General features: G+C 56.1%; 1 protein-coding gene across 8 annotated transcripts; it reads left to right on the top strand.

The window, feature by feature from the left end:
- The first annotated feature begins 644 nt into the window (after positions 1-644).
- TLE3 (TLE family member 3, transcriptional corepressor) lies at positions 645-19,911 on the top strand. 8 transcript variants are annotated; one of them, XM_032446853.1, is made up of 17 exons: positions 645-689; positions 5,818-5,880; positions 6,001-6,075; positions 10,296-10,497; positions 11,167-11,183; positions 13,061-13,180; positions 13,382-13,432; positions 13,517-13,672; positions 13,782-13,914; positions 14,041-14,222; positions 14,850-14,926; positions 15,078-15,327; positions 15,901-16,148; positions 16,394-16,541; positions 17,314-17,464; positions 17,663-17,739; positions 17,866-19,911. In XM_032446853.1, exons 1-17 carry the CDS (start codon positions 654-656, stop codon positions 17,971-17,973), a joined length of 2,094 nt encoding a protein of 697 aa, XP_032302744.1. In that variant the 5' UTR covers positions 645-653; the 3' UTR covers positions 17,974-19,911. The 8 variants fall into 8 exon arrangements, with proteins under 8 accessions (XP_032302744.1, XP_015728908.1, XP_015728906.1 ...); XM_015873422.1 differs by having other exon boundaries at positions 10,293-10,497; XM_015873420.1 differs by having other exon boundaries at positions 10,293-10,497; positions 14,041-14,237.
- The last annotated feature ends 245 nt before the right edge of the window (positions 19,912-20,156 follow it).

The raw sequence follows: 20,156 nt of genomic DNA, 5'->3' as shown, positions 1-20,156 counted from the left end.
TGTGTGCCTCCCCCCGGCTGTGCTTCCTTTTGGGGGGAGGAAGGACGGCTCTGAGGTTGATCCTTCAGCCATAAAAGCGCAAAGCTGTGGCTGTGGTCCCGCTGGGGACACCCCCCGCCCTCCCTCCCCCCCTCGGATCCGTTTGGGGCCCCCCCCCACTCCATCTCAGAGTGATTTTGGGGACTTCTTCCACTTCAAACAGTTGGGCATTCCCTCAGCTCGGGGACTCCTCCCTCTAAGCAATTGCCCCTTCAGCAGCTCGGATACCTCCCCCCATTTAGCAGTGGGACCCCCCCGAAATGGATGGGACCCCCAATAACTCTGGCATCCATCCCCCACTAAGCGATATGGGGACCACCACCCCCCCCCAAGCAATTGGGACCCTCCCGTAATTGTATCCCCCCCTCGCAGCCATTCGGGACCTCACCCCCTGCAGCAATTACCCCCCCCAACACTTGGATCCTCCCCCCATCCCCACTTTGTTTCCTGGGGGCAGAGCCGGGTGGGGGGCAGAAGGAAGCACCCCCCATTAATGGGGCTGAAGCCCCCCCCAGGTGCACACCCCGTGCAACCAGCCGCTGTGTCCGGGCAGCCCCAATTCACAACGCTTTTGTTGCTTTCCCTTTCTTTTCCCCTCCTGCCAGTACTATGAGATGTCCTACGGGCTGAACATCGAGATGCACAAACAGGTGAGCGCCGGGGAGGCGTGGAGGAGGGGGGGGGGGGGGTTCATTGGGCTGCTTGTAGGAGACAGAACGGGCCCTGATGGCAGCAGTGGGTCGGCTGTGCTGCGAGGTTACATTGGGGCGATGGCAACCGCGTGGGGATCTGCGTGCATTGGGAATCAGGCGTTTTGCAAGGAGCCTTGAGGGGAAGAGGAGATGTGTGCAGTCAGGGCTCTGCGTGCACATCCCGGTGCTGCTGCTGCTCCGTGTTTGCAGCCTTGCTCTGAGCTGCAGGGCGCACCCGGGGCGGTGCATCGCTCAGTGCCCAGCGTTGTTCGGTGCAGTGTCGGTGGTTTTGGGGTTCTCCTCTTGTGCCGTTTGCCCCACGGGGAAAGCAGCGCATTGTGCTGCCTTGATAAGATTACAGCTAAAGAGCCTCGGAGCCGTGGGCACATGACGGTAAAACTTAAAGGAATAAAGTTATTATTGCGATGAGAGCCGATTACCGGCGCTGCCGCTGGCGGGCGGACGCGGTTGTGTTGATGCACTGATGGCAGCGGTGCAGCTCCGCACAGCTCTGCTGTCACCGGAGCAGCGTTGCAAAGGGCGAGCTGTGCACGGCTGCGCTCCCTGCTGCAAAGGGCATCGGCTGCAGCCGCCGCTCCGGTGCAGTTTTTTTGGTTAATTAATCTATTTGTTTGACGTTTGTGTTTTGCTTTGTGATTAAATATTGCCATCCCCGAGGCCGAGCCCTGCAGGTGTGTGCCCAGCCCCTGCCGTGCTGTGTTGGGTTGCTCGCTCTCCCCTGGCTGCGTTGGCTTCGCCCTGTGCGAGCGCACGGAGGTGTTGAAATAGAGCACGAAATAACGCAGGAAAGCACGGAGCTTTTCTACCGGTGGAAACGCTTGTTATTTTGTTATTTCCCGGATGTTTTGCACCGGAGGGGGGGGTTGGTTGCATGCTAGAGCTGATTGGGGTGGGGGGTGGGGGGTTGCACGGGCCGGGTTGGGCTGCTCCGCTGCGCTCCGTGCTGCAGCATCGCTGTGTGCTGCCTCCCCCGATGGTGCCGTGGGGAACCCAGTGGTAAAGTGGGGTGGGCTCAGCACCAGAGCACCCCCAGCTCCCTCCCCCCCCATTGCGGGGACCCCCAGCAGCCCCCACGGCTGCGCCGCCCCCAGCCCCGGCTGACCCGCTTAGCGGTTGACTTGTGTTTATCTGCACACAATCAAGTAGACTGAAGTGCCTGAATTATTCATGCGGTGTCCTGCCCTCCAGACTTGACTGCGTGTGATTACATCTGCTCGAGACAAACATTGATGGATACTTCATCTTTAAGCAAAAGGGGATTGTCTGGCTGGGGGCTTATATAACAGATTATCTCTTCGGCGCTGAATATTAAGCGCTGCGTTTGCGCCCCGGCTGCGGTGGCGGCTTTTTTTTTTCCCCCCCTTTCTGCTCCGTTTCGTGTCTTTCGAAGGGGGAAAACAATAAAAATAATAATAATGATGGTGCTTCCATCAGCAGCTCCGTGTGTGGGGAATATCGGGAGGTGACGGCGCTGCTGGGGGCTGTGCTCGGTGCTCTCGGAGCTGCAGGGCTCGGTTTGGGTTCCTCGATGCCCCCGAGGGGTCCCCTCGTTCCGGAGCCGTGTAGATCGCTGCGATCAGGGGGTGCGGTGCTTCCTAAAGAGAAGCGTGTGCTGGGAAGGGGACCCGCTTCATGGTGCTGTGTTTTGTGGCTTTGAGCATCCCTGAGCCACGCTCTCCCAAAAGCAGAAGCCTTGCTTTCTCCTATGGAATATTCCAAGAGCCCCGTGCACCCTGCGTTGGGAGCAGTGCGTGGAGCTGGTAGGGTGGGCCGCGGTGCTGGGGGGGGCTGTGCCCTCCGCTCCCCCTCCCCGAATTTAATTCTCATCAGCGCTGCCCTCCACTTTGCTAATAACGATAGCAGCCACAAATAGCTTTCAACATGCCATTGACAGCCCGGTTGGAGAGAGCACTTGAAATAGTGGTAGACAGCTGAAAGTGCCCATAATTGTGTGCCGGAGTGAGAACCACGCTGCTCAAGGGCCTGATTTCCATGTGCTTACGGAGACAATCTCCCGGCTTCAACAGACGCTGCTGGTGCCGTGCGGGGGGTGGGGCTGAGCCCCGTCCTAATGCGCTGTGTGGGGCAGGGCATCTTCCTGGGGGGCTGCGTGGGTTTGGGGTGAGGGTGATGCTGGGCTCCCCCGGGAGCATCGGTGGGTGGTGGTTCTTTGCCTGGGAGCTTGTAGGGGGGGACTTGGGGAGCTGCCTGTCCTGCTGTGCCAGGGTTCGGGGTGGCAGTGAAAAACCCAAATCGTGCTTTTAAAGAGCACATCGGTGCTGCCTTCGAGGGAAGAGGGGCTGAGAGCTGTGCCATACTCTCAGCATCGTGGCTCTGCTGTTGTCCCACCTGTTTCCATCGATACACTGGGACCGGTTGGGATTTAGTCTGATGTGACCCCAAAATCTGTTCTCAGATGGCACAGGGGGTGGCTCGATCCTTAATGTGTCCCATTTCCACTCGGGCCTTCGGGCAGCTCCTCTCAGCCCCTCTCCCTGCACCCTGCAGCGTTATTTAACCTCCCTCTGCCCTGCCCCAGGTGTGGGGGGGGGCCGGAGGGGCACAGCTATTTAGCACCGTGCCTGCAGCCGGCGCCTGTCCGCTCTCTGCCCTCAGGGCATGGGGTCGGTGCTTGATTTACAGCCGGCAGCCGTGTGTGCTCTGTTGTGCCAGCAGAGCCGACCTCCCTGCAGCGAGGCACGGCCCTGGCAGGGATGGGATGGGGATTAGTCGGGATTTGGGTCCGACACCTCACCCTTGCCTGGGGCTGCGTCCCAGCCCGCTTACATCCCTGAGCTCCTGGCAGCATCCTGCTGAGCGCCCCTGCCCTGCCCCCTCCTTGCATAGGGTCCCGGCTCTCCCCCATGGCTGTGTGTGCTGCCGAGGCAGGGATGCGGGATGCGGTGCCTGCAGTCTCCATAGCAACTCCGTGCTGGGAATGGGGAATTTTCATGGCTGGAGCTGCCTGGCAGTGAATGGGCCCCGGCTCAGGGCAGTGCTGGGGGTGAAGCCCTCCCCAGCTCCGGGTCTGCCCTTAGTGCCACCAATTAAACGTCTCATGGGGATAAGTGCTGCTTCACGTGCACAGAGCGGGTATTTGGAGGCTGTTGGATCTCACGTGAACAGGGAAATCCATGGCTGTAAGCATCATATCATAGGCTTCACTTGCTTCTTGGATCCCATGTGGGAAGTGTCTTTGCTAAAGGTGAAGCTTTGCTCTAAATCTTGGCTGGAAATTGGGGTAAAAGGGGCAGAGAGGGCTCCTGTGTGGCGGTTTGCTGGAGTGGGGGTGCGTTGGTGGTACCCAGAGAGCACCCAGCGTCTCCTCCCTGACCTCTGCATCATGCTGAGCATGGGGTTCTTCCATTTACACCCAAACGGTGGTGGCTAAAGGTTGGGTTTGTTCTGGAGCTCACCAGCACGAAGCCCTCAGCAGCTGCTCGCTGGGAGTGGTGCTGGAGGAGCTGTGCAGCACTGAGTGCTCACTGCATCCCGACCCACCGCGTTTGGCAGAAGGAGTAAATATTTAATGGAGGCACAGTTTGTATGATCCGATCGATGTATCGAAGCCAAAGCAGCTATTAAGGTGTCCCTATGGCAGAGCAGCAGGCAGTGCAGGCACCGGTGGGTCTCTGGTGCACTGAAGGGCTTAGAGGGGTTTTGCAATGTTACTTTATGGATGGAGCTCTTCTGTGCTGGGAGCATCCTAAGTGCGGTGCACACTGTGTGCATTCAGGTCCATTATGGCCCCGGCTGCAGCTAATGCACCTGGAGCAAATGGAACAGCTCGGAGATGCCTCTGCCTCGAAGCAGAGTGCCAGCAAATTCCCTTGACCTCCTCGAGGGCTAAGAAAAGCAGCAGGAGAAACCCGAGCAGAGATGCTTTCTGCAAAGCTGGTGGCCAGAAATGCTGTGGCTGCTTTGAAACCCAAACAGGCATTGCCCACGTGTTGGCTATAGGGGCCTGGGGCTGTCTGTGCTGCACTGGTCATCCCCTGCTTCTGCCTGGTTCTTCAAAACAACGTTGAGCTGTTGGGTTGGCTGTTTTTCCCTCCTCCCAAAGTGCAATATTAGGGTTTTTCCCCTCTGAAATCTAAAGGAGGACACGCTGCAGTGGGAGAGATGTGCCGCTGCTGCTGCTGGTGGGAGGGATTTGTAGCCGTGTGATGGTGCTGCTGCCGTGGGCTGAATCCTTACAGCTGCTCAGGAATTGCTTGGGTTGGGGTAGAGGGTGTTGTAACAGCAGCAACAGGGCTGGGATGGGGGGACTGCCATGGGTCTGGGGGAGCTGCCCCCCATAGGGCTCTGCCTGGAGATGGTCTGTAGGGCATCAGCTGTGATCTGGGCACCCTGACCCTGCAGGAGGAGCATCCCTGGGGCTGAAGCACATGATGCTGCCTCACCCCAAAGCCTGCGCCTGGGTTTTCACCAGAGGAAAATGTTATTCTGGGTTAATGGAGACGTTGCAGAAACCACAGTTTGACAGCACGGGCTGTTATTATTAAACTCCTAAATAGTGTGGTCAGGCTGACAGGTGTAAATGGTTACGGGTTAAATTTCTGGAGGGTGATGTAAGGAGGGCAAAAGCAACTCTCTGGCTTTGGTCTGGGCTGGAGAAGGATCCTGATGAGATCAGAGCAAACCAGAGGCTCCACATGGCTCTGGCTGGGGCTCAGTGCTGGCCAGGCACTCAGTGCATGGTGCTTTGTGTGCACAGGGCTTTCTCATGCAGCAGTCCCCCTGCAGAGCAGTGCTGGGGATGATGGAGCTTTGCAAGTGCCCAGCCCAGCATCTGCACTCTGCCAGTCCATCCTGACCTTCATCATCCTCATTGCCAAACTCAGGCTGGTGTGAGGCTGCAGGGGGCACTTGGTCCCGTGATAGGAAAGGAACCAAAGAGCAAAAGAGCAGCCCCTGCCCTGTGTACGTGGGTGTGCTTTCACTGCCTCTTTTGGGAGCTGCAGTTTCCCTTGGTGTCGATGGTGTTATGGGGGGTGCTCATGGCTGCTTATTGCAGCAGGCTGCTTTCTGCTAACCGTTGTTTTTTCTTCTTCCCTTTTTTCAGACAGAAATTGCTAAAAGGCTGAATACCATTTTAGCACAGATTATGCCTTTTCTGTCACAAGAGGTAAGATGTCCCTGGGCTCAGTTCCCATCAGCAAAATCCACAAGGGTGTTGGGAGTTGGGGGGGGGTCCTGGCTGGGTGCCCGCATGCCCTGACCCACGTGCCTGCCTCTGTCCCCGCAGCATCAGCAGCAAGTGGCTCAAGCTGTAGAACGTGCCAAGCAAGTGACCATGGCTGAACTGAATGCCATCATCGGGGTACGTGGCCTTCCCAATCTGCCTCTCACCGTGTGTATACCCCTTTTATTCCTATCATTTACCATAACCAGAGGCAACCCTGCGTTCGGGCGGCATCAGGGATGGGCAGCACCCTGAATCCGACCGTCCCCAGATCCCTGATTCGGCGCTGAGCGATGCGCTGGCACTGCTCCCCAATTATCCCCAGCACCAAACAAACACCCACATCCCCAGGCTGGGACTGTGCCGGGTTCCCATTCCCCACAGCCCCCCAGCCCAGGTTTGCCTCTGCTGTACTGTTGATGTGAAATGTGGTGCACGCGTAGCAGAGCTGTTCCATGCATTGACCTTTACCCGCTTGAGCGTTACGTGGATCTCGAGGGGTTTTAAGACTAACGGGTCTGAATATCTCTGTAAGTGATGTAACCTTGTCCTCAGTCCTGCAGGAAGCCCACTCCATGCTGGATCTCCTTACCATGGATAGCAGATCCCTGATGGGCATCCCTGCCTTGGGAGCTCTTTGGCATTGGGTGTCTGCTTTCAAAATCACTTGATATTTTTGTTTTTGCAGCAATGATTTGCGCTTCTTTCTCCCTCTGCAAGGAGCTTTCTTCACCCTGTTTGCATTTACCCCACGCTGTTGTGGAGGGAGAGCCTGGCTCCTTGCTGCTGCAGTGGTGGGAGCTCAGCTCTGCGCATCCCGCAGAACCTGGGGTCTGTGGGCATTATTCCATTTTAATGGGTGCTCTGAGAGGCTTTGGGTGGGAGGCTCTGCTTTGGTTCACCGCTCGAAGCCGTAGCGTGGAGTCAAGGCAGCTAGAGGCAGATATTGGAATTCAATTAAGGTAAATGAGCGGGGCTCGTGACCCCCATTTTCAAGGTAATTGCTTCCTTGGATCAGCGCTAACACGAGTGTCACCCCGTTGTTAAGCAGCCAGCCATGTAATCGTTTTGCCTGACGGAGCTTCACGAGGCAGGAATTGGGGACAGTGAGGAGAGTGTTGCAGCTGAGCCCAGCCCTGCGTGCCCAGAGCATCCCACAGCAAAGGGCACCCCAGCCCATGGGATTGGGCATGGCAGCGGGCATTGCCATGGGCACCCCAATGGGCATCCCCATCCTGTCCTGGTGGGCACGGGCATCCCACCCCACACAGCTGAGTTCTGCTGGTGTAAGGGTGCTCCTGTTGATGTGAATGCCCAGGCAGGGCTATGGGGAGCGCAGTGCTGGGGATGCTGCAGGTGCATTGCTGATGTGCACCAGTGCCTTGGAGCAGGTGCCAAAAACCAAATTGACTCATGCAAGAAAAAAAGAACAAGGCACCAAATCATTCAAACCTTTTTTTTTTCTGCCCCTTTTGAGGTCAAGAACTGTTAATTTTATGCATCTAGGCCATTGTCTCACAGTTCCTCCGCTTCAGGCTTCTGTGAAATTGAGCCCTTGATTTGGTTATAGCTCTGGAAATGATTAGACTACTTTACTAAATTTAACGCAAGTGGTGAACTTAAGTGGTGAACCATTAAATCGGTTAACAAAGGCATGAAGCATGATGTACATAATCCAATTAAAAACACTCTACGTAGGAGATACTCCTTGCCAGCCTTTCTCATCAACCGTAACCTCTTCATATCTTACCCATATTTGCCTGGTGCACACCGAGAGACCCTGCGAGGGAAACGCAGCCTTCGTGGCTCCTGGTGTGGGCTGGGATCTGATCCCCAGGTGCTCTGGGAGCAGGATTTTGCTATTTACCTGTGTTGGGGTTGCAGCACTTTGTTGCAGGGTGCTGCCTCAGGATTTAAAGGCGACGTTGAGTGCTGGCTGCAGGTGGAATGTCCCAGCGCAGAGCGCTGCTCTGGATCTGCCCTTTGTGTTGGGGCAGTGCTGGAAGATGCAGCTTTGACCTGGAAGCAACGGGACCACTACTGCATCCCTGCGATTCCTGTGGTGCTTTAAGCAGAGCTGGGGCTTGCAGCCCTTCACCCCTGGCATCGGGCACCGCTGTGCATTGCAGCTCCAGCTCTGGGGCTGCGGCTGTGGGGCTGGTTTTTGGTGCTGGAGCTCTGGTTGTACCTGTGGGGCTATTGGGAAATTCCCATGGATGTGAGGTTTGAAAACCATCTTTTTTGAGGCTGAAACTGGAGAGGGATGGTGTTTCTCAGCTGAGGAGCATCGCCAAGGCCTGCTGCATCCCACTGCTGTGCTGTGCAGGATTTCCACCACTCTGCGTCCTCCAGGAGGGACCTGAGCCACAGCTCCGTGCTGCTCCTGCCTCTGCAGGGGAGGAAAGTGCCCCCTCCTTGTTCTTTGGATCCATCGCAGGACGTCGTGCCTTGGTGCTCATTTCCACACCTCTGCCGATCCCACGCTGCTTAATGAGCCACAGGATGGATGTGTTTGCCACCAGCTTAAATAAAAAGCAAGAACCGGTGCTTTTCTGCTCTGTTGGAGGGAGAGGCTCAGAGGGCTGAGCCGTCCTTGTTGTGCCCCACCTGGGCTTGGCTGTTGCAGGGCTGTGAGCCCTGATGCTGCATGGAATCTGCCTGTTGTCCCATTGGGATTCTGCTGTCGCTCCCTGGATTTGGTTACCCCCTGTGCCTGCTTGTGCCCACCGAGGAGGACGCGTTGGATCTCATTGCTGGAAAGCCACCACCAGGGCTGCACTCCAAGGGAATGCTCAAGCACCATGGCCTCAGCCTCGCTGCAATGAGTGGAAAGGCTGTGAGTCTGGGATTGGAGAGAGCTCATTGATTTCAGCAGGAGGCTCAGCCCTGTTCCTCCTGCCCTGAGATGGGGAGGATCGATCCTGGGATGTTGGCAGCATCTGGCAATGCTGGGAGCACTGGGGATGGATTTAGGCACCGGCTCCTGAGGATACTCCCTGCTCTGCACTATGGATGGAGCAGCATCACACAGCAGAAGCCAAAGAAATAAAAAGCTGCATTGGGGAGGACCAAGTGATTTATGCTTTTTCTCTACCAGCGCTGTGGATGTCTAATTGCATTCTGGATCTGGCTTCTGCCACAGCTGAGACCTTTGCACTGCCCGGAAGGAGCTGTGTTTGCAGATCATGCATCTCCTCCCCTGAAACTGCAACTGCTTGCTTTCCTGTCTGACTCCCTGTCACGTCCTGGGTGGATCTCCCCGGTGCCTCCCACGAGGGTGCAGGAGGTGGGCAGGGGTGGGTCACACCCCGCTCCATCCTCATCAGTGCCCCTCCCCGCTGCCTCATGGGGCTGATCCTGAAGCCAGGAGCTGGGTGGGACCTGAGAGAAGTTGGTGTTTGTGTAGGGGACTTTGCAGAGAGCAAGTGCTGCAGTAGGACCTGGGTGTTTGCAGTGTGCAAGGAGCTGAGTGTGCACCACCCTGCAGCTCCCCTGCTCTGTGCACCCTTCAGGAGCCCTTTCTCCCTGCACAATGGTGGCACAGCGGGTGCAGAAGTCTCCTTATGGGCCTTTCCTGGCACCCGTGGGTTGATCCCCGTTCTTTGCATTTCCCCATTGCATTTTATGAGCTGTGGGCTAATGCATCCTCCGGCAGTGCCAGATTGCTGCAAGTCTCCTTGATGTAAACACAGCCTCCTCCTTAAGAGCTGTACGTGTGGGGTTTTTTGGTTTCTTGCTGTGGTTTGTACCAGACTGAGCTGCAATGTGTTGCTGGGATCCCTGTGCTCCCTGTGCATCACAGTGCAGCACAGCCCTGGCAGTGGGATAAGGGCTGTCTCCTGCCTTCAGCTTGTGGCAGCCTGTAACCTATTAGCTGCATTTCAGTTTGTTTTCTTGGCACTTGAAACAGCAGCATGAAGGATGCTCTTCCTTTTCTTCCCTTCCTCGTCCCACACCATGCCCACCTCCAGCTGCAGAGGTTGGGGCTGTACCCATGGCTCCATGATGCCTGGGGGGGGTGGGGGGGTGGGGGGAAAGGGTTGCTTGCAGCATCAGCTGCGTAGATGCTTTGTGCAGAGCCATCTTCTGCATCCTGGGCAGCATTTGCATTTATGCTTATTCCCATTGAAAAGCCAAACAGTGCAAATCTGCAGCAGCAATGCAGGTTGCCTTGAATTGAGGGTGACTCCCATTGAGATACATGCACCAGGCACATGGGGCTGTTCCTTCCCATCCCTCCTGCTAACGCGGTTCTCCTTGCAGCCAGCCGAGCGGAGCGTGAGCACAGCTCGAGATGCAGCCCTGCTATCTCAGAGGCCGTGCCCTGTCCCCGCTCACCGCTGCTCTCATTGCAGCAGCAGCAGCTCCAGGCGCAGCACCTCTCCCACGCCGCACACGGACCCCCGGTGCAGCTGCCACCGCACCCCTCTGGCCTGCAGCCCCCCGGCATCCCACCCGTCACCGGCAGCAGTTCGGGGCTGCTGGCGCTCGGCGCGTTGGGCAGCCAGGCACACCTGGCCGTCAAGGATGAGAAGAACCACCACGACCTGGACCACAGAGGTGAGAGCTTCCTCTTGCCTGCTCCAGGGTCAGATCATCTGCTCTGCGGATGCCTGGTTGTTGCAGTCCAGCTTGTTTTTTCTCGCTATGAGTGGTAAACAGGCCCTTTTTGGAAGGGGAAAATGCTATGTGGGTTCAGTGTTTCCATGCAGAGCCACATGTGTGTCAGCACAAGGAGATGTGGGCTCTTCCCATTAAGGCCCTGTTTGCCCCCACTGGTCCCCCTGCAGCACCAGGTGTGTTGGGGCTGCTCTCCCTGCAGAAGGAGGACAAAAATACCAATAGCAATTATCCAGTGGTTTGCGTGTCTCTGCATGGGTCTAAATAACCCAGCAGTCCCCATGGATACCGACTATCAATGGCCAAATGCATCTGGCAGCCACGGGGGGTGGGAACCACTGCTGTGTTGGTGACTGAGTGGAGCCCTCAGTGTTTCAGTGCATCTCCATGTGCAGTTTGTTCTGAAGAGAAGTGGGAAGGAGGAGGCAGCAGGTGAGGAGGGGAGATGGGGTGGAAGCAATGCAGGAGAGCCTGGATGTGTTCTGGGTTTGGCAGCAGGCTGCGGGGGGGGCTCTGTGTGTGTTTCCCTGCTTCAGCACCCATTGTAACTGCAGTTTTCTCTCTCCCCTTTGCTTTGGCTGTGCCCTCTGACCCCAACGCTGCCAACAGAGCGGGACTCGAGTGCGGTGAGTGCAGCCCCCCCTCCCCATCCCAATACTCTTCTTCTGAGCGCGGTTTTGTTTCAGCTCTTCTTTGAACCAGGCTGCCCCGGGGTGTGAGGCTCAAGGGGGGGTTACCTTGGGGCTGATCCTAGGGAGAAGGGAGAGAAACAAGCCCGATTCCCCCACTGGCTGTGCTGGGATCCCCCCCCCATGCCAGATGTGTGGGGTCAGACCTCCCTCACTGCTGTGCTCTGAGGTCGAGTCGCGACTGAGTGAGCGCCGTGAATGGGGCGCAGCCGAGTCAGCGCGGGTAAAAAGATCCGTCGGCGATTAGGAAAGCTATTTTATTCCTGATCACTCTTCTATTATCTTGGGTCATCTAATCTGCCGGGCTGGTTGGGGCTATTACGCCGCGTTAAGTAGGACTCGGAAGGTCAAGCAGTTAACTAACCAGCTAAATAACAGCGGTGGAGGGCGGCCATCACCTCCAGCGCTGATTGGATTTTTTAATCTATCTTTTCCCTCTGCCCCCAGCACGGCTCCCCCTCCACTGCAGTGGGGCTGGTTACAGCCCGTATCCCCCACCCTACTCAAAGCAAAGGGGGGGGCTTTGAGTGCTGATGGCTTCGGGGGGGGGAGGGAAGAAAAGCTCTATTGAACAAGGAGAGGGGAATTGGGCGTCATTAACCTGCCCACGTGGGGAGGGGGCTGTGAAGGATGGCAGCGTTCTCAATCTATAAAGCAAAGCGCGGGGTATTCCCGGTGGAGGTTTAATGCGCGCGATAATCAGCGTTAGTCATTCATATTTTCCTAGCCTTGCCTGAGCAATAAAAAATATTTAGTTTCTTGGCGGCTCGCCAGCAGAAGGCTGAATGGATCGATGCCTCTAAATGCTTGACATGATTCTCTGGTAGCTGCGAGGTTTTTTCAGCATGACTGCCTGAGAAGAAAGACCCCGGTGTTATCCAAAGCTGCTTATTGGGTAGCGAGGAGAAACATGAACTGCTTTAGTTCTCCCTTTCAGGCAGGGAAGAAAGGCGGGCAGAGGGGTTCAGGAAGGTGGGGGCTGCAGGCTCTGTGATGAGATGCAGTGATGGCGATGGCCCCTGTGGCTGTGAGGAGCTCATTGCAGTACAGGGCCGGGCTTCCCGCAGCCCCAGCACAGCTCTGAGCTGCCATTTTTGCTCCATCCCCATGCTGGGGCTGCTCTGGGGAAGCCAGTGTGTCGGATGTGTCCCAGTGGGTGCACAAAGCCCTGCCTGCAGTGCTTGGCTGCAGGAAAAATGCTATTGAGGTGTGCTTTTCCAAATGGATTTGAATGCCCTTTGGCTCAGTGGAGTTTGGCTTAACCTGCCAGAGCAGCTCTGCCCTTTGCTCCCCTAATAAAAGCTGGGGATGGAGGCCATGGCTTTGCAGGGACTGCAGGTTCCCTAGGGCTGGGCTCCTGGTGCAGAGCCCCATTGGGCTGCAGGCTGCTGTTGGGTGCATTCACATTGGTTGCATGGATGCTGTGTCTGCGTTGGTTCAATGGGTGGACAGTGCTTCCATGTTGGGTACATGGCACATCCGTATCTACCAGCAGCCTCCATGGGTTGCAGCAGCTGCCAGGGAGCTGCTCTATTTCCTGCTGCTTCCTAGCAGGATTTTCTCTTTTCAACAACAAACAGCTCCTCCCCTTTCTCTGCTTTGGTGGCAGACAGGCTCAGGTGCCCATAAGGAGCCCATCTTGAGGTGATGTTCAGTGACGATGTGTGGTTTGGGCCACAGATCTTGCCCTGCTATTTGGGTTTTGCAGCCTGGGGGAGCCTTGTAGATTCAGTGCTGGGCAGAAGGCTGTTGGCTGTGCCCTTGAGCCCCATTGTCCCATGTATGTGACTCAAATGTGTTTGCTGTTATTGCAGAATAACTCTGTTTCACCCTCGGAAAGCCTGAGAGCCAGCGAGAAACACCGGAGCTCCACAGACTACAGCATTGACTCCAAAAAGAGGAAAGCAGAGGAGAAGGACAGCATGAGCCGATATGTGAGCTATGGGGGGTTCCTCACAGCCTGGGGCTGGGAGCTGCCTGGGGATGTACCTGCATATGGAGCCCCATGGGCGGGGGCAGGCTGGGTGGGGGTAACATCTTGCCAAGGCTGTCACTGTGCCCTGTGGGTGCTGTAGGGGGTTCAGCTCTGTGGGGCTCGCAGCTCTGCAGGGCTGTAACTTATTGCTGCCTTTCAGGACAGCGATGGTGACAAAAGCGATGACCTCGTCGTTGACGTCTCCAACGAGGTGAGCCATGGGGTGTTTTGGTCTCACTGCTGTGGGGTCTCACAGGATGCTGTTGGGGTACAAGTGCTTTTTCCTGCCTTGCAGGACCCTGCCACCCCCCGGGTCAGCCCGGCCCACTCCCCACCAGAGAACGGCCTGGACAAAGCCCGTGGGCTGAAGAAGGGGGATGCACCCAACAGCCCAGCCTCAGTTGCCTCCTCCAGCAGCACTCCTTCCTCCAAGACTAAAGACTTGGGCCACGTATGTGCTGTGCTGTGCCCTGCTGCAGGGTTCTCTAAACCCCCCTGGCAACTGGACTTCATCCTTTACATTTTGGTTTTTTTTATGGTTCTTTTTTTCCTGTATCCAGAACGACAAATCATCAACACCTGGACTCAAATCCAACACTCCCACACCGAGGAACGATGCCCCGACCCCAGGGACGAGCAGCACCCCAGGGTTGAGGCCGATGCCTGGCAAGCCAACCGGCATGGACCCACTGGGTGGGTACCACAGCATCCTGGGGGGCACGGGGGACCTCACCCTGCTTAGTGTGTTGGGGATAAGGTGAGCAGGGTGGCACACTCATTGCTTCACATCCCCTGACCGCATCCCTGACCCTCCCACAGCCTCAGCCCTGCGGACACCCATCTCCATTGCGGGTTCCTACGCAGCCCCATTTGCCATGATGGGGCACCATGAGATGAATGGCTCTCTGACCAGCCCCGGTGCCTATGCTGGCCTGCACAACATCCCCCCACAGATGAGTGCTGCAGCCGCCGCCGCCGCTGCCTATGGCCGGTCGCCAATGGTGAGCTTTGGAGCTGTACGTAGCACTTTTAGCTCCCTTTTTGCTCCCGGTGGGTGCGGGGAGGGCTTGGGGGGGTGGGCTGCATGGTGTTGGGGTTGAAATGGGCTCCTCACTCCATGGTTTGGGTTGGCTCATGTTGTGGGATGCAGAAGTTGGGGTGCATGCTGTTGGGATGCTGTGTGCCCCACGGTGTTGATGGAGTATCCTATGCTCTGCCCGTGGGAGCAACTCCCTGCATGGCCATCTTCCCCTGAGTACTGATGCTGATAAGTCCTTATTTGTATATTTTAACATAAAGCACAGTCAAAATAGTAATTAAACTACTTGCAATTAATACAGAAATTGGGATTTCAATTACACTGGGGCACAGGCTGCCTGTCCCAGGGACATGGGAGTGATGTGGGGAGGGTGAGCAAGTCATGTAGTGACCCTTCCAGGCCCATAATGCTGTTTAATTTCCAAATCCATCCCCTTTCTGGTGTGTGTGGAGGGTGAGGGTGGGGGGGGAATAGCTGTAAGCTACCAAGCAGCAATATTGAGGGCAAATGAGGGGTTGTGGGTTTGCGGGGCTCGTGGATGGGATACTGATGGTTGCCATGCCCATCTCATCTGTACGTCTTTTGACAGGTTGGCTTTGACCCACACCCACCCATGCGGGCCCCTGGGCTGCCCACCAGCCTGGCATCCATCCCTGGAGGGAAGCCGTAAGCACCTCTTGGTTTTCTGTGGGGGGGGACTGCCCACATTGCTTGGGGGTGGCCAAGCAGCGTCGGCCCCAGTGCCACCTGCATGCTGCATTTGCAGCAGGGCTGTTCCAGGGCCTCACCTCTGTGTTTTCCCCCCCCACTTCGACAGAGCTTACTCGTTTCATGTCAGCGCTGATGGGCAGATGCAGCCGGTCCCCTTTCCCCACGACGCCCTGGCTGGTCCCGGTATCCCCCGGCACGCGCGGCAGATCAACACGCTGAGCCATGGTGAGGTGGTGTGTGCAGTCACCATCAGCAACCCCACACGCCACGTGTACACGGGTGGCAAGGGCTGCGTCAAGGTCTGGGATATCAGCCAGCCTGGCAACAAGAGCCCCGTCTCCCAGCTGGACTGCCTGGTAAGGCATGGGGATGGTGGGAGACCTGCAGCGTGTGTGAGCTGTAGTGTGTCACTGCTGGTCCCCAGGAGTGATTGAGAGCTGTTGTGGGGCTGTTGTAGCAGCCTTCTTAGAGGCCTTATAGGGCTGTCTAGAAAAGCTCTGATTATTGTTATGCCCAATGGCTGTCCCACCTCAACCAGGTCTACCACTAAACCGTGCCCTTATGTGCAACATCCGTGTGCCTCCAGGAATGGGGACTCGGCTGCCTCTTTGTACAGGCAGTTCTAAGCCTTTGTGACCATTGTCATGAAGAAATTCTCCCTAATATCCAAACTAAACCTCCTCTGGTGCAACTTGGGGGCATGTCCTTTTGTCTTCTGGCTCGGCAGAAGAGAGAAGAGACCAACCCACCTCGCTGCAGCCTCTTCTGAGGTTGTTATAGAGAGCAGTAAGCTCTCCCTTGAATCTTCTCTAGGCTGACTAACCCCAGGTTCCTCCCCGGTTCTGCTGGCCACCCTGTTTTTGACACAAGCCATCCCCCTGCTTTCCCCTCCTATCCCTCTTACACTAACACCTCTCTTCCTCTTGCAGAACAGGGATAACTACATCCGCTCCTGCAAGCTGCTCCCCGACGGCCGCACCCTGATCGTTGGGGGGGAGGCCAGCACACTCACCATCTGGGACCTGGCCTCCCCCACACCCCGTATCAAGGCTGAGCTCACCTCCTCGGCGCCCGCCTGCTACGCGTTGGCCATCAGCCCCGACGCCAAAGTCTGCTTCTCCTGCTGCAGCGACGGCAACATCGCCGTGTGGGACCTGCACAACCAGACCCTGGTCAGGTGAGTGGGGGGTTCCCGGTGTGTGTGTGGTGGGGGATGCCACAGAGGTGCCACCTGAGTGTTGGTGCACGTGGGGATGCTCTCCTGGTGGGGATGCTGCAGCAGAGCAGAACCATGAGCAGACAGACCCCAAGCACAGTGTGTTTGTAGCATCATCCGCCCTCGGTGCTACCTGCATGGGCTATGCTGTGCATTTTGCCATTCTAGTGATGAATTATTATTCTGTTTTATTTTATTCTTCCAAGGCAATTCCAAGGTCACACAGACGGTGCCAGCTGCATAGACATCTCACACGATGGTACGAAGCTGTGGACGGGGGGACTGGACAACACAGTGCGCTCCTGGGACCTGCGGGAAGGGCGGCAGCTGCAGCAGCACGACTTCACCTCCCAGGTGGGTGCAGGACCCTCGGGAAGGTCCTGGCCTCACGCAGCCCTTGTGGAGGGGTTGTGCATTGGTGGGCTGGGTTATGGGAGCTCTGTGTGGTGATGGAGCTCTTCTTGCCGGGCAGGTGCCCTGCACACCCCTGCCTGGCTGTGTGTGTGCATGTTCCAGGTGCCCTGGGTGCAGTGCAGGAGTGTTTGAGGCAGTAGGGCTCTCTGGTTCTGGTTTTAGCCCCACTGTTCTTGCTTTTTCGTGTGGTGCAAGATTGGGCTTCTGTTAAGAAAGCAATGCTTGCATAGGGTACCACGTGACATTGCAAAGCTGGATGTCCTTGTTTCCAGCCCATAGCAGCCACGACTTGGAGCTCTGTCAGCCTTGCTGTCTTCCCCGAGGTTTCCTATTCTGGATGTGCCAGCTGTGTGGCTTTCCTCCGGCTCCCCATGTTTCAGCATCAGAAATGGCAGGGGAGGACAGGGCCACGTCCCTTCCAGCCTGCCAGGCTGCTGCTTCTCAGACTTGCTGACCTTGCTGTCAGCTCTGTGGGCACAGCTGCCCCATTAAAACCAAGCAGAAGGATGAAGGCTTTGGGTTTGTGTTTGACTCCATGCACATGTACAGCTTTGCATTTAATTGCACCAAGGCAGAGGAAGAGCCAGCAGTGAATGCTCACCTCCTCTCCCCTGCCCAGCTGGGCTCTCCCACTGTTAAATCCTGGTGTCAGGGCTTGGGATGCTGTGAGGCCACATGTGCTTAAAGGTGCCAACCTGTTCTGTGCCCTCAGATCTTCTCTCTGGGGTACTGCCCCACGGGCGAGTGGCTGGCAGTGGGCATGGAGAGCAGCAATGTGGAAGTGCTGCACCACACCAAGCCCGACAAGTACCAGCTGCACCTGCACGAGAGCTGCGTCCTCTCCCTCAAGTTCGCCTACTGCGGTGAGTGTTGGCAGGGCCACGGTGTTAATAGGAACCCCACAGGGGGAAGGGTGTGCACAGGGGTGGGCAGTGCCAGAAAACCTCCTGCTTTTTTAATGGCTTCAGTTCTCTAAAATGCCCAACTTGTGCAGTGGGAGCTGTGTGCCCACCTGGCTCTGCTCATGGCGTTGGGTGCTGATGCTGTTCCCATGTCTGCAGGTAAATGGTTTGTGAGCACGGGGAAGGACAACCTGCTCAACGCATGGAGGACACCCTATGGGGCAAGCATCTTCCAGGTAGGGGCTGCTTTGCTGGGGGCACGGGGGCCGCCTGGTTCTTTACAGCACCATCAAGAAACCACACTGATCCATTTCCTATCTGTTTTTTCCCTCCCTATTTCCATCCCATTCCTCCGCCCTCAGTCCAAGGAATCCTCGTCGGTCTTAAGCTGCGACATCTCAGCGGACGACAAATACATCGTCACGGGCTCTGGGGACAAGAAGGCCACAGTGTACGAGGTCATCTACTGAGGGGACGCAGCGGTGGTGCCGCAGGCTCGGCGCTGGAGCAGCGCTCGGGGCAGCACCGGGATGGGATCGCTCAATGGAGCTGCACCTCTGTGCCCACCCGGCACCCAACACGGATTGATTTGGAGGTCTGCAAACATGGCACACGCGTCGAAGCCCCCGAACGAATTTGTGGTTTGGTTTTAGGCTTTGGGGCTGATTTTTTTGGGGTTGTTTTTATTTTTTTTTTCCCTATTTTTTTTGCTCTTTTTTTTGGGTTGTTTTTTTTTGGTTCCCTGGTTCTTTCCATCTTTGCTTTGGTGGCACTATCAAAGGACTGACCTTTTTTTTTTTATCGTGACTTTTTCTTTTGGTGCATCCCGCATTAAGACTTGTGAAAAGTGTAAATACCGGACTAGTACATAGCGTGGGAAGGGGGGGGACCCTCCCGGTACACTAGGTGTGTATTTTCGTCTGCTGTAATTGTATCCCACTGATGGGTTTGGTGGTGGCAATTTTTATTCTATTCCCCCCCCCTCCCCTTTTCCCCTTTTTCCCCCCCCCCCAATGCATCCATTTGGGATGCGACCCGGATGTGCAGCGCGTAACCGGACTGAGCAAAGTGTCCTCTGGTGAAGTCGTTCCTCCTGTGATCCCCGTGCATTGTTCAGTGTTGTGTGTGCGGACGCTGTCGGGGCTGTGCTGAGCTCGGTCGGATCCCCGGCTGCTGCCGGACGTTGGCGACACAATCACGTTTTTATATGGACTTTTATTTTTTTTTTGTGCTCGTATGTTTGAAGCAAAAAGGGGGAGGCCCGCGATCCGGGAATCATCCGCTCGAGCCCTTCTTGGTCTTGGGACGTAAAGCGACGAGGAGTGATTTCAAAGAAAGCATAGTAAAAAAAATTCAGCTCAGGGAGCCATGAAAGATAATAGCAACTTAATGTGTTTTTTTGTATTCAAATGAAAGTAAAGAATTAGAATTGATAACCTTTAAAATACAGTTTTTTTAAAGCAAAGTTGACTAACAAGTAGGGTTTGTGTGTGGTGGGTGGGGGCGGGGGGGAAGGGGCTTGGGTAGGGTCCTGTGGCTGTATGGGCTCGTGTCTGCTGGGCTGTAGGGCCGGATGAAGCATCAGCCATCCCCGCACAGGCCTGAATTGCAGCATTTTGTACTGAAAAGGGTTTAAAAAAAAGCAAAAAGAACAAGAAAACGGGAAATAAAAGTATTTGTGTAGCAGAAGCGCTCCCCCTGTATTGTAGCACATGGGAGAGGATTTTGATACTTTGTTTTGTATGGATTCTTTTTGTAATTGTTTCCCCCTCCCCCCTTGTCGTGTTCACCCAGTGGAGGACTGAGGAGGTGATGGTGAGGATGTGGGATGTGCTGGAGCAGAGAGGAGCTATGGTGGGAAGTGGCCTTTCCCCCTCAGAATGGAGCTTCTGAGCTGTTCTGCCTTTTTTCTTTGCAAAACCCAAGGGAAGAACCCAGGCTGATGGCGGCTGCCCTGTGTGGCTCCTTGGTGCCAGCCCAGATGGAGGAGCTGGGATTGATCTGTGTGTTCCTTACCCCGAGAGGAAAGGGGAGAAATGCATTTTACAGCTGCATCAGAGGAATGGTTTGAAGGGGGGTTGGGCTGAGCTGAAGGACTGTGCAGCCTCATCCTGCAGCTGTGTGTGCTGTGTGGCCACACTGCTGGGCTGTACCCACAGCCCTATGGAGCATCCCCTGCTCTGTGGCACTGGAAGGGCTCAGAGCACCCAGGGCTGTGTCCCCAGGCCTGGCTTTGCTTGTATTGGTGCTTTGTTTTCCTCCACGCCCCCCCAAGGAGCAGAGCTGGCAGCGGGGCGCTGAGTCGGACCTCTCCACTTGACACCAAAGTATGTAGCAGAACCTGTACAGCTGTTAATAACTACAACTGGCTTTTGTATAAAAGGAGAGAAAGAGAGAAAAAAAAAAAAGAATAAAAAGTCAATGTAATGAAGCTCAAATGGAGGCACGGTGTCTATAAACCTTTACATCTTTATTGTTAGCAAAAGCAATGAGCATAGCAAGAAGCTGTCCTGCATGGGGGGCCTGGGGTGTGAGGCCCCTCTGGGTGCTGCACGGTGCCACCGCCCCATGGATTTCAGCTGGAGAATGAGCTGTGCAGAGGAATGCAGACCCCAACTCCTCCATGTCCACACGCCAGATGTTTCTGTTCCCC

This window comes from Coturnix japonica, chromosome 10 (assembly GCF_001577835.2).
Source record: "Coturnix japonica isolate 7356 chromosome 10, Coturnix japonica 2.1, whole genome shotgun sequence".
NCBI classification, from domain to species: Eukaryota; Metazoa; Chordata; class Aves; order Galliformes; family Phasianidae; genus Coturnix; species Coturnix japonica.
Note: the sequence above shows the minus strand (reverse complement) of the source record. Positions and strands in the feature narration are given on the sequence as shown.

Coding starts and splice junctions, on each gene's coding strand:
- TLE3 (XM_015873419.1), top strand. CDS start 654: ATGTCCTACGGGCTGAACATCGAGATGCACAAACAG. Junction 13,915..14,040: donor AACCGGCATGGACCCACTGG/GTGGGTACCACA, acceptor ACCCTCCCACAG/CCTCAGCCCTGCGGACACCC. Junction 15,328..15,900: donor TCTCCCAGCTGGACTGCCTG/GTAAGGCATGGG, acceptor TTCCTCTTGCAG/AACAGGGATAACTACATCCG.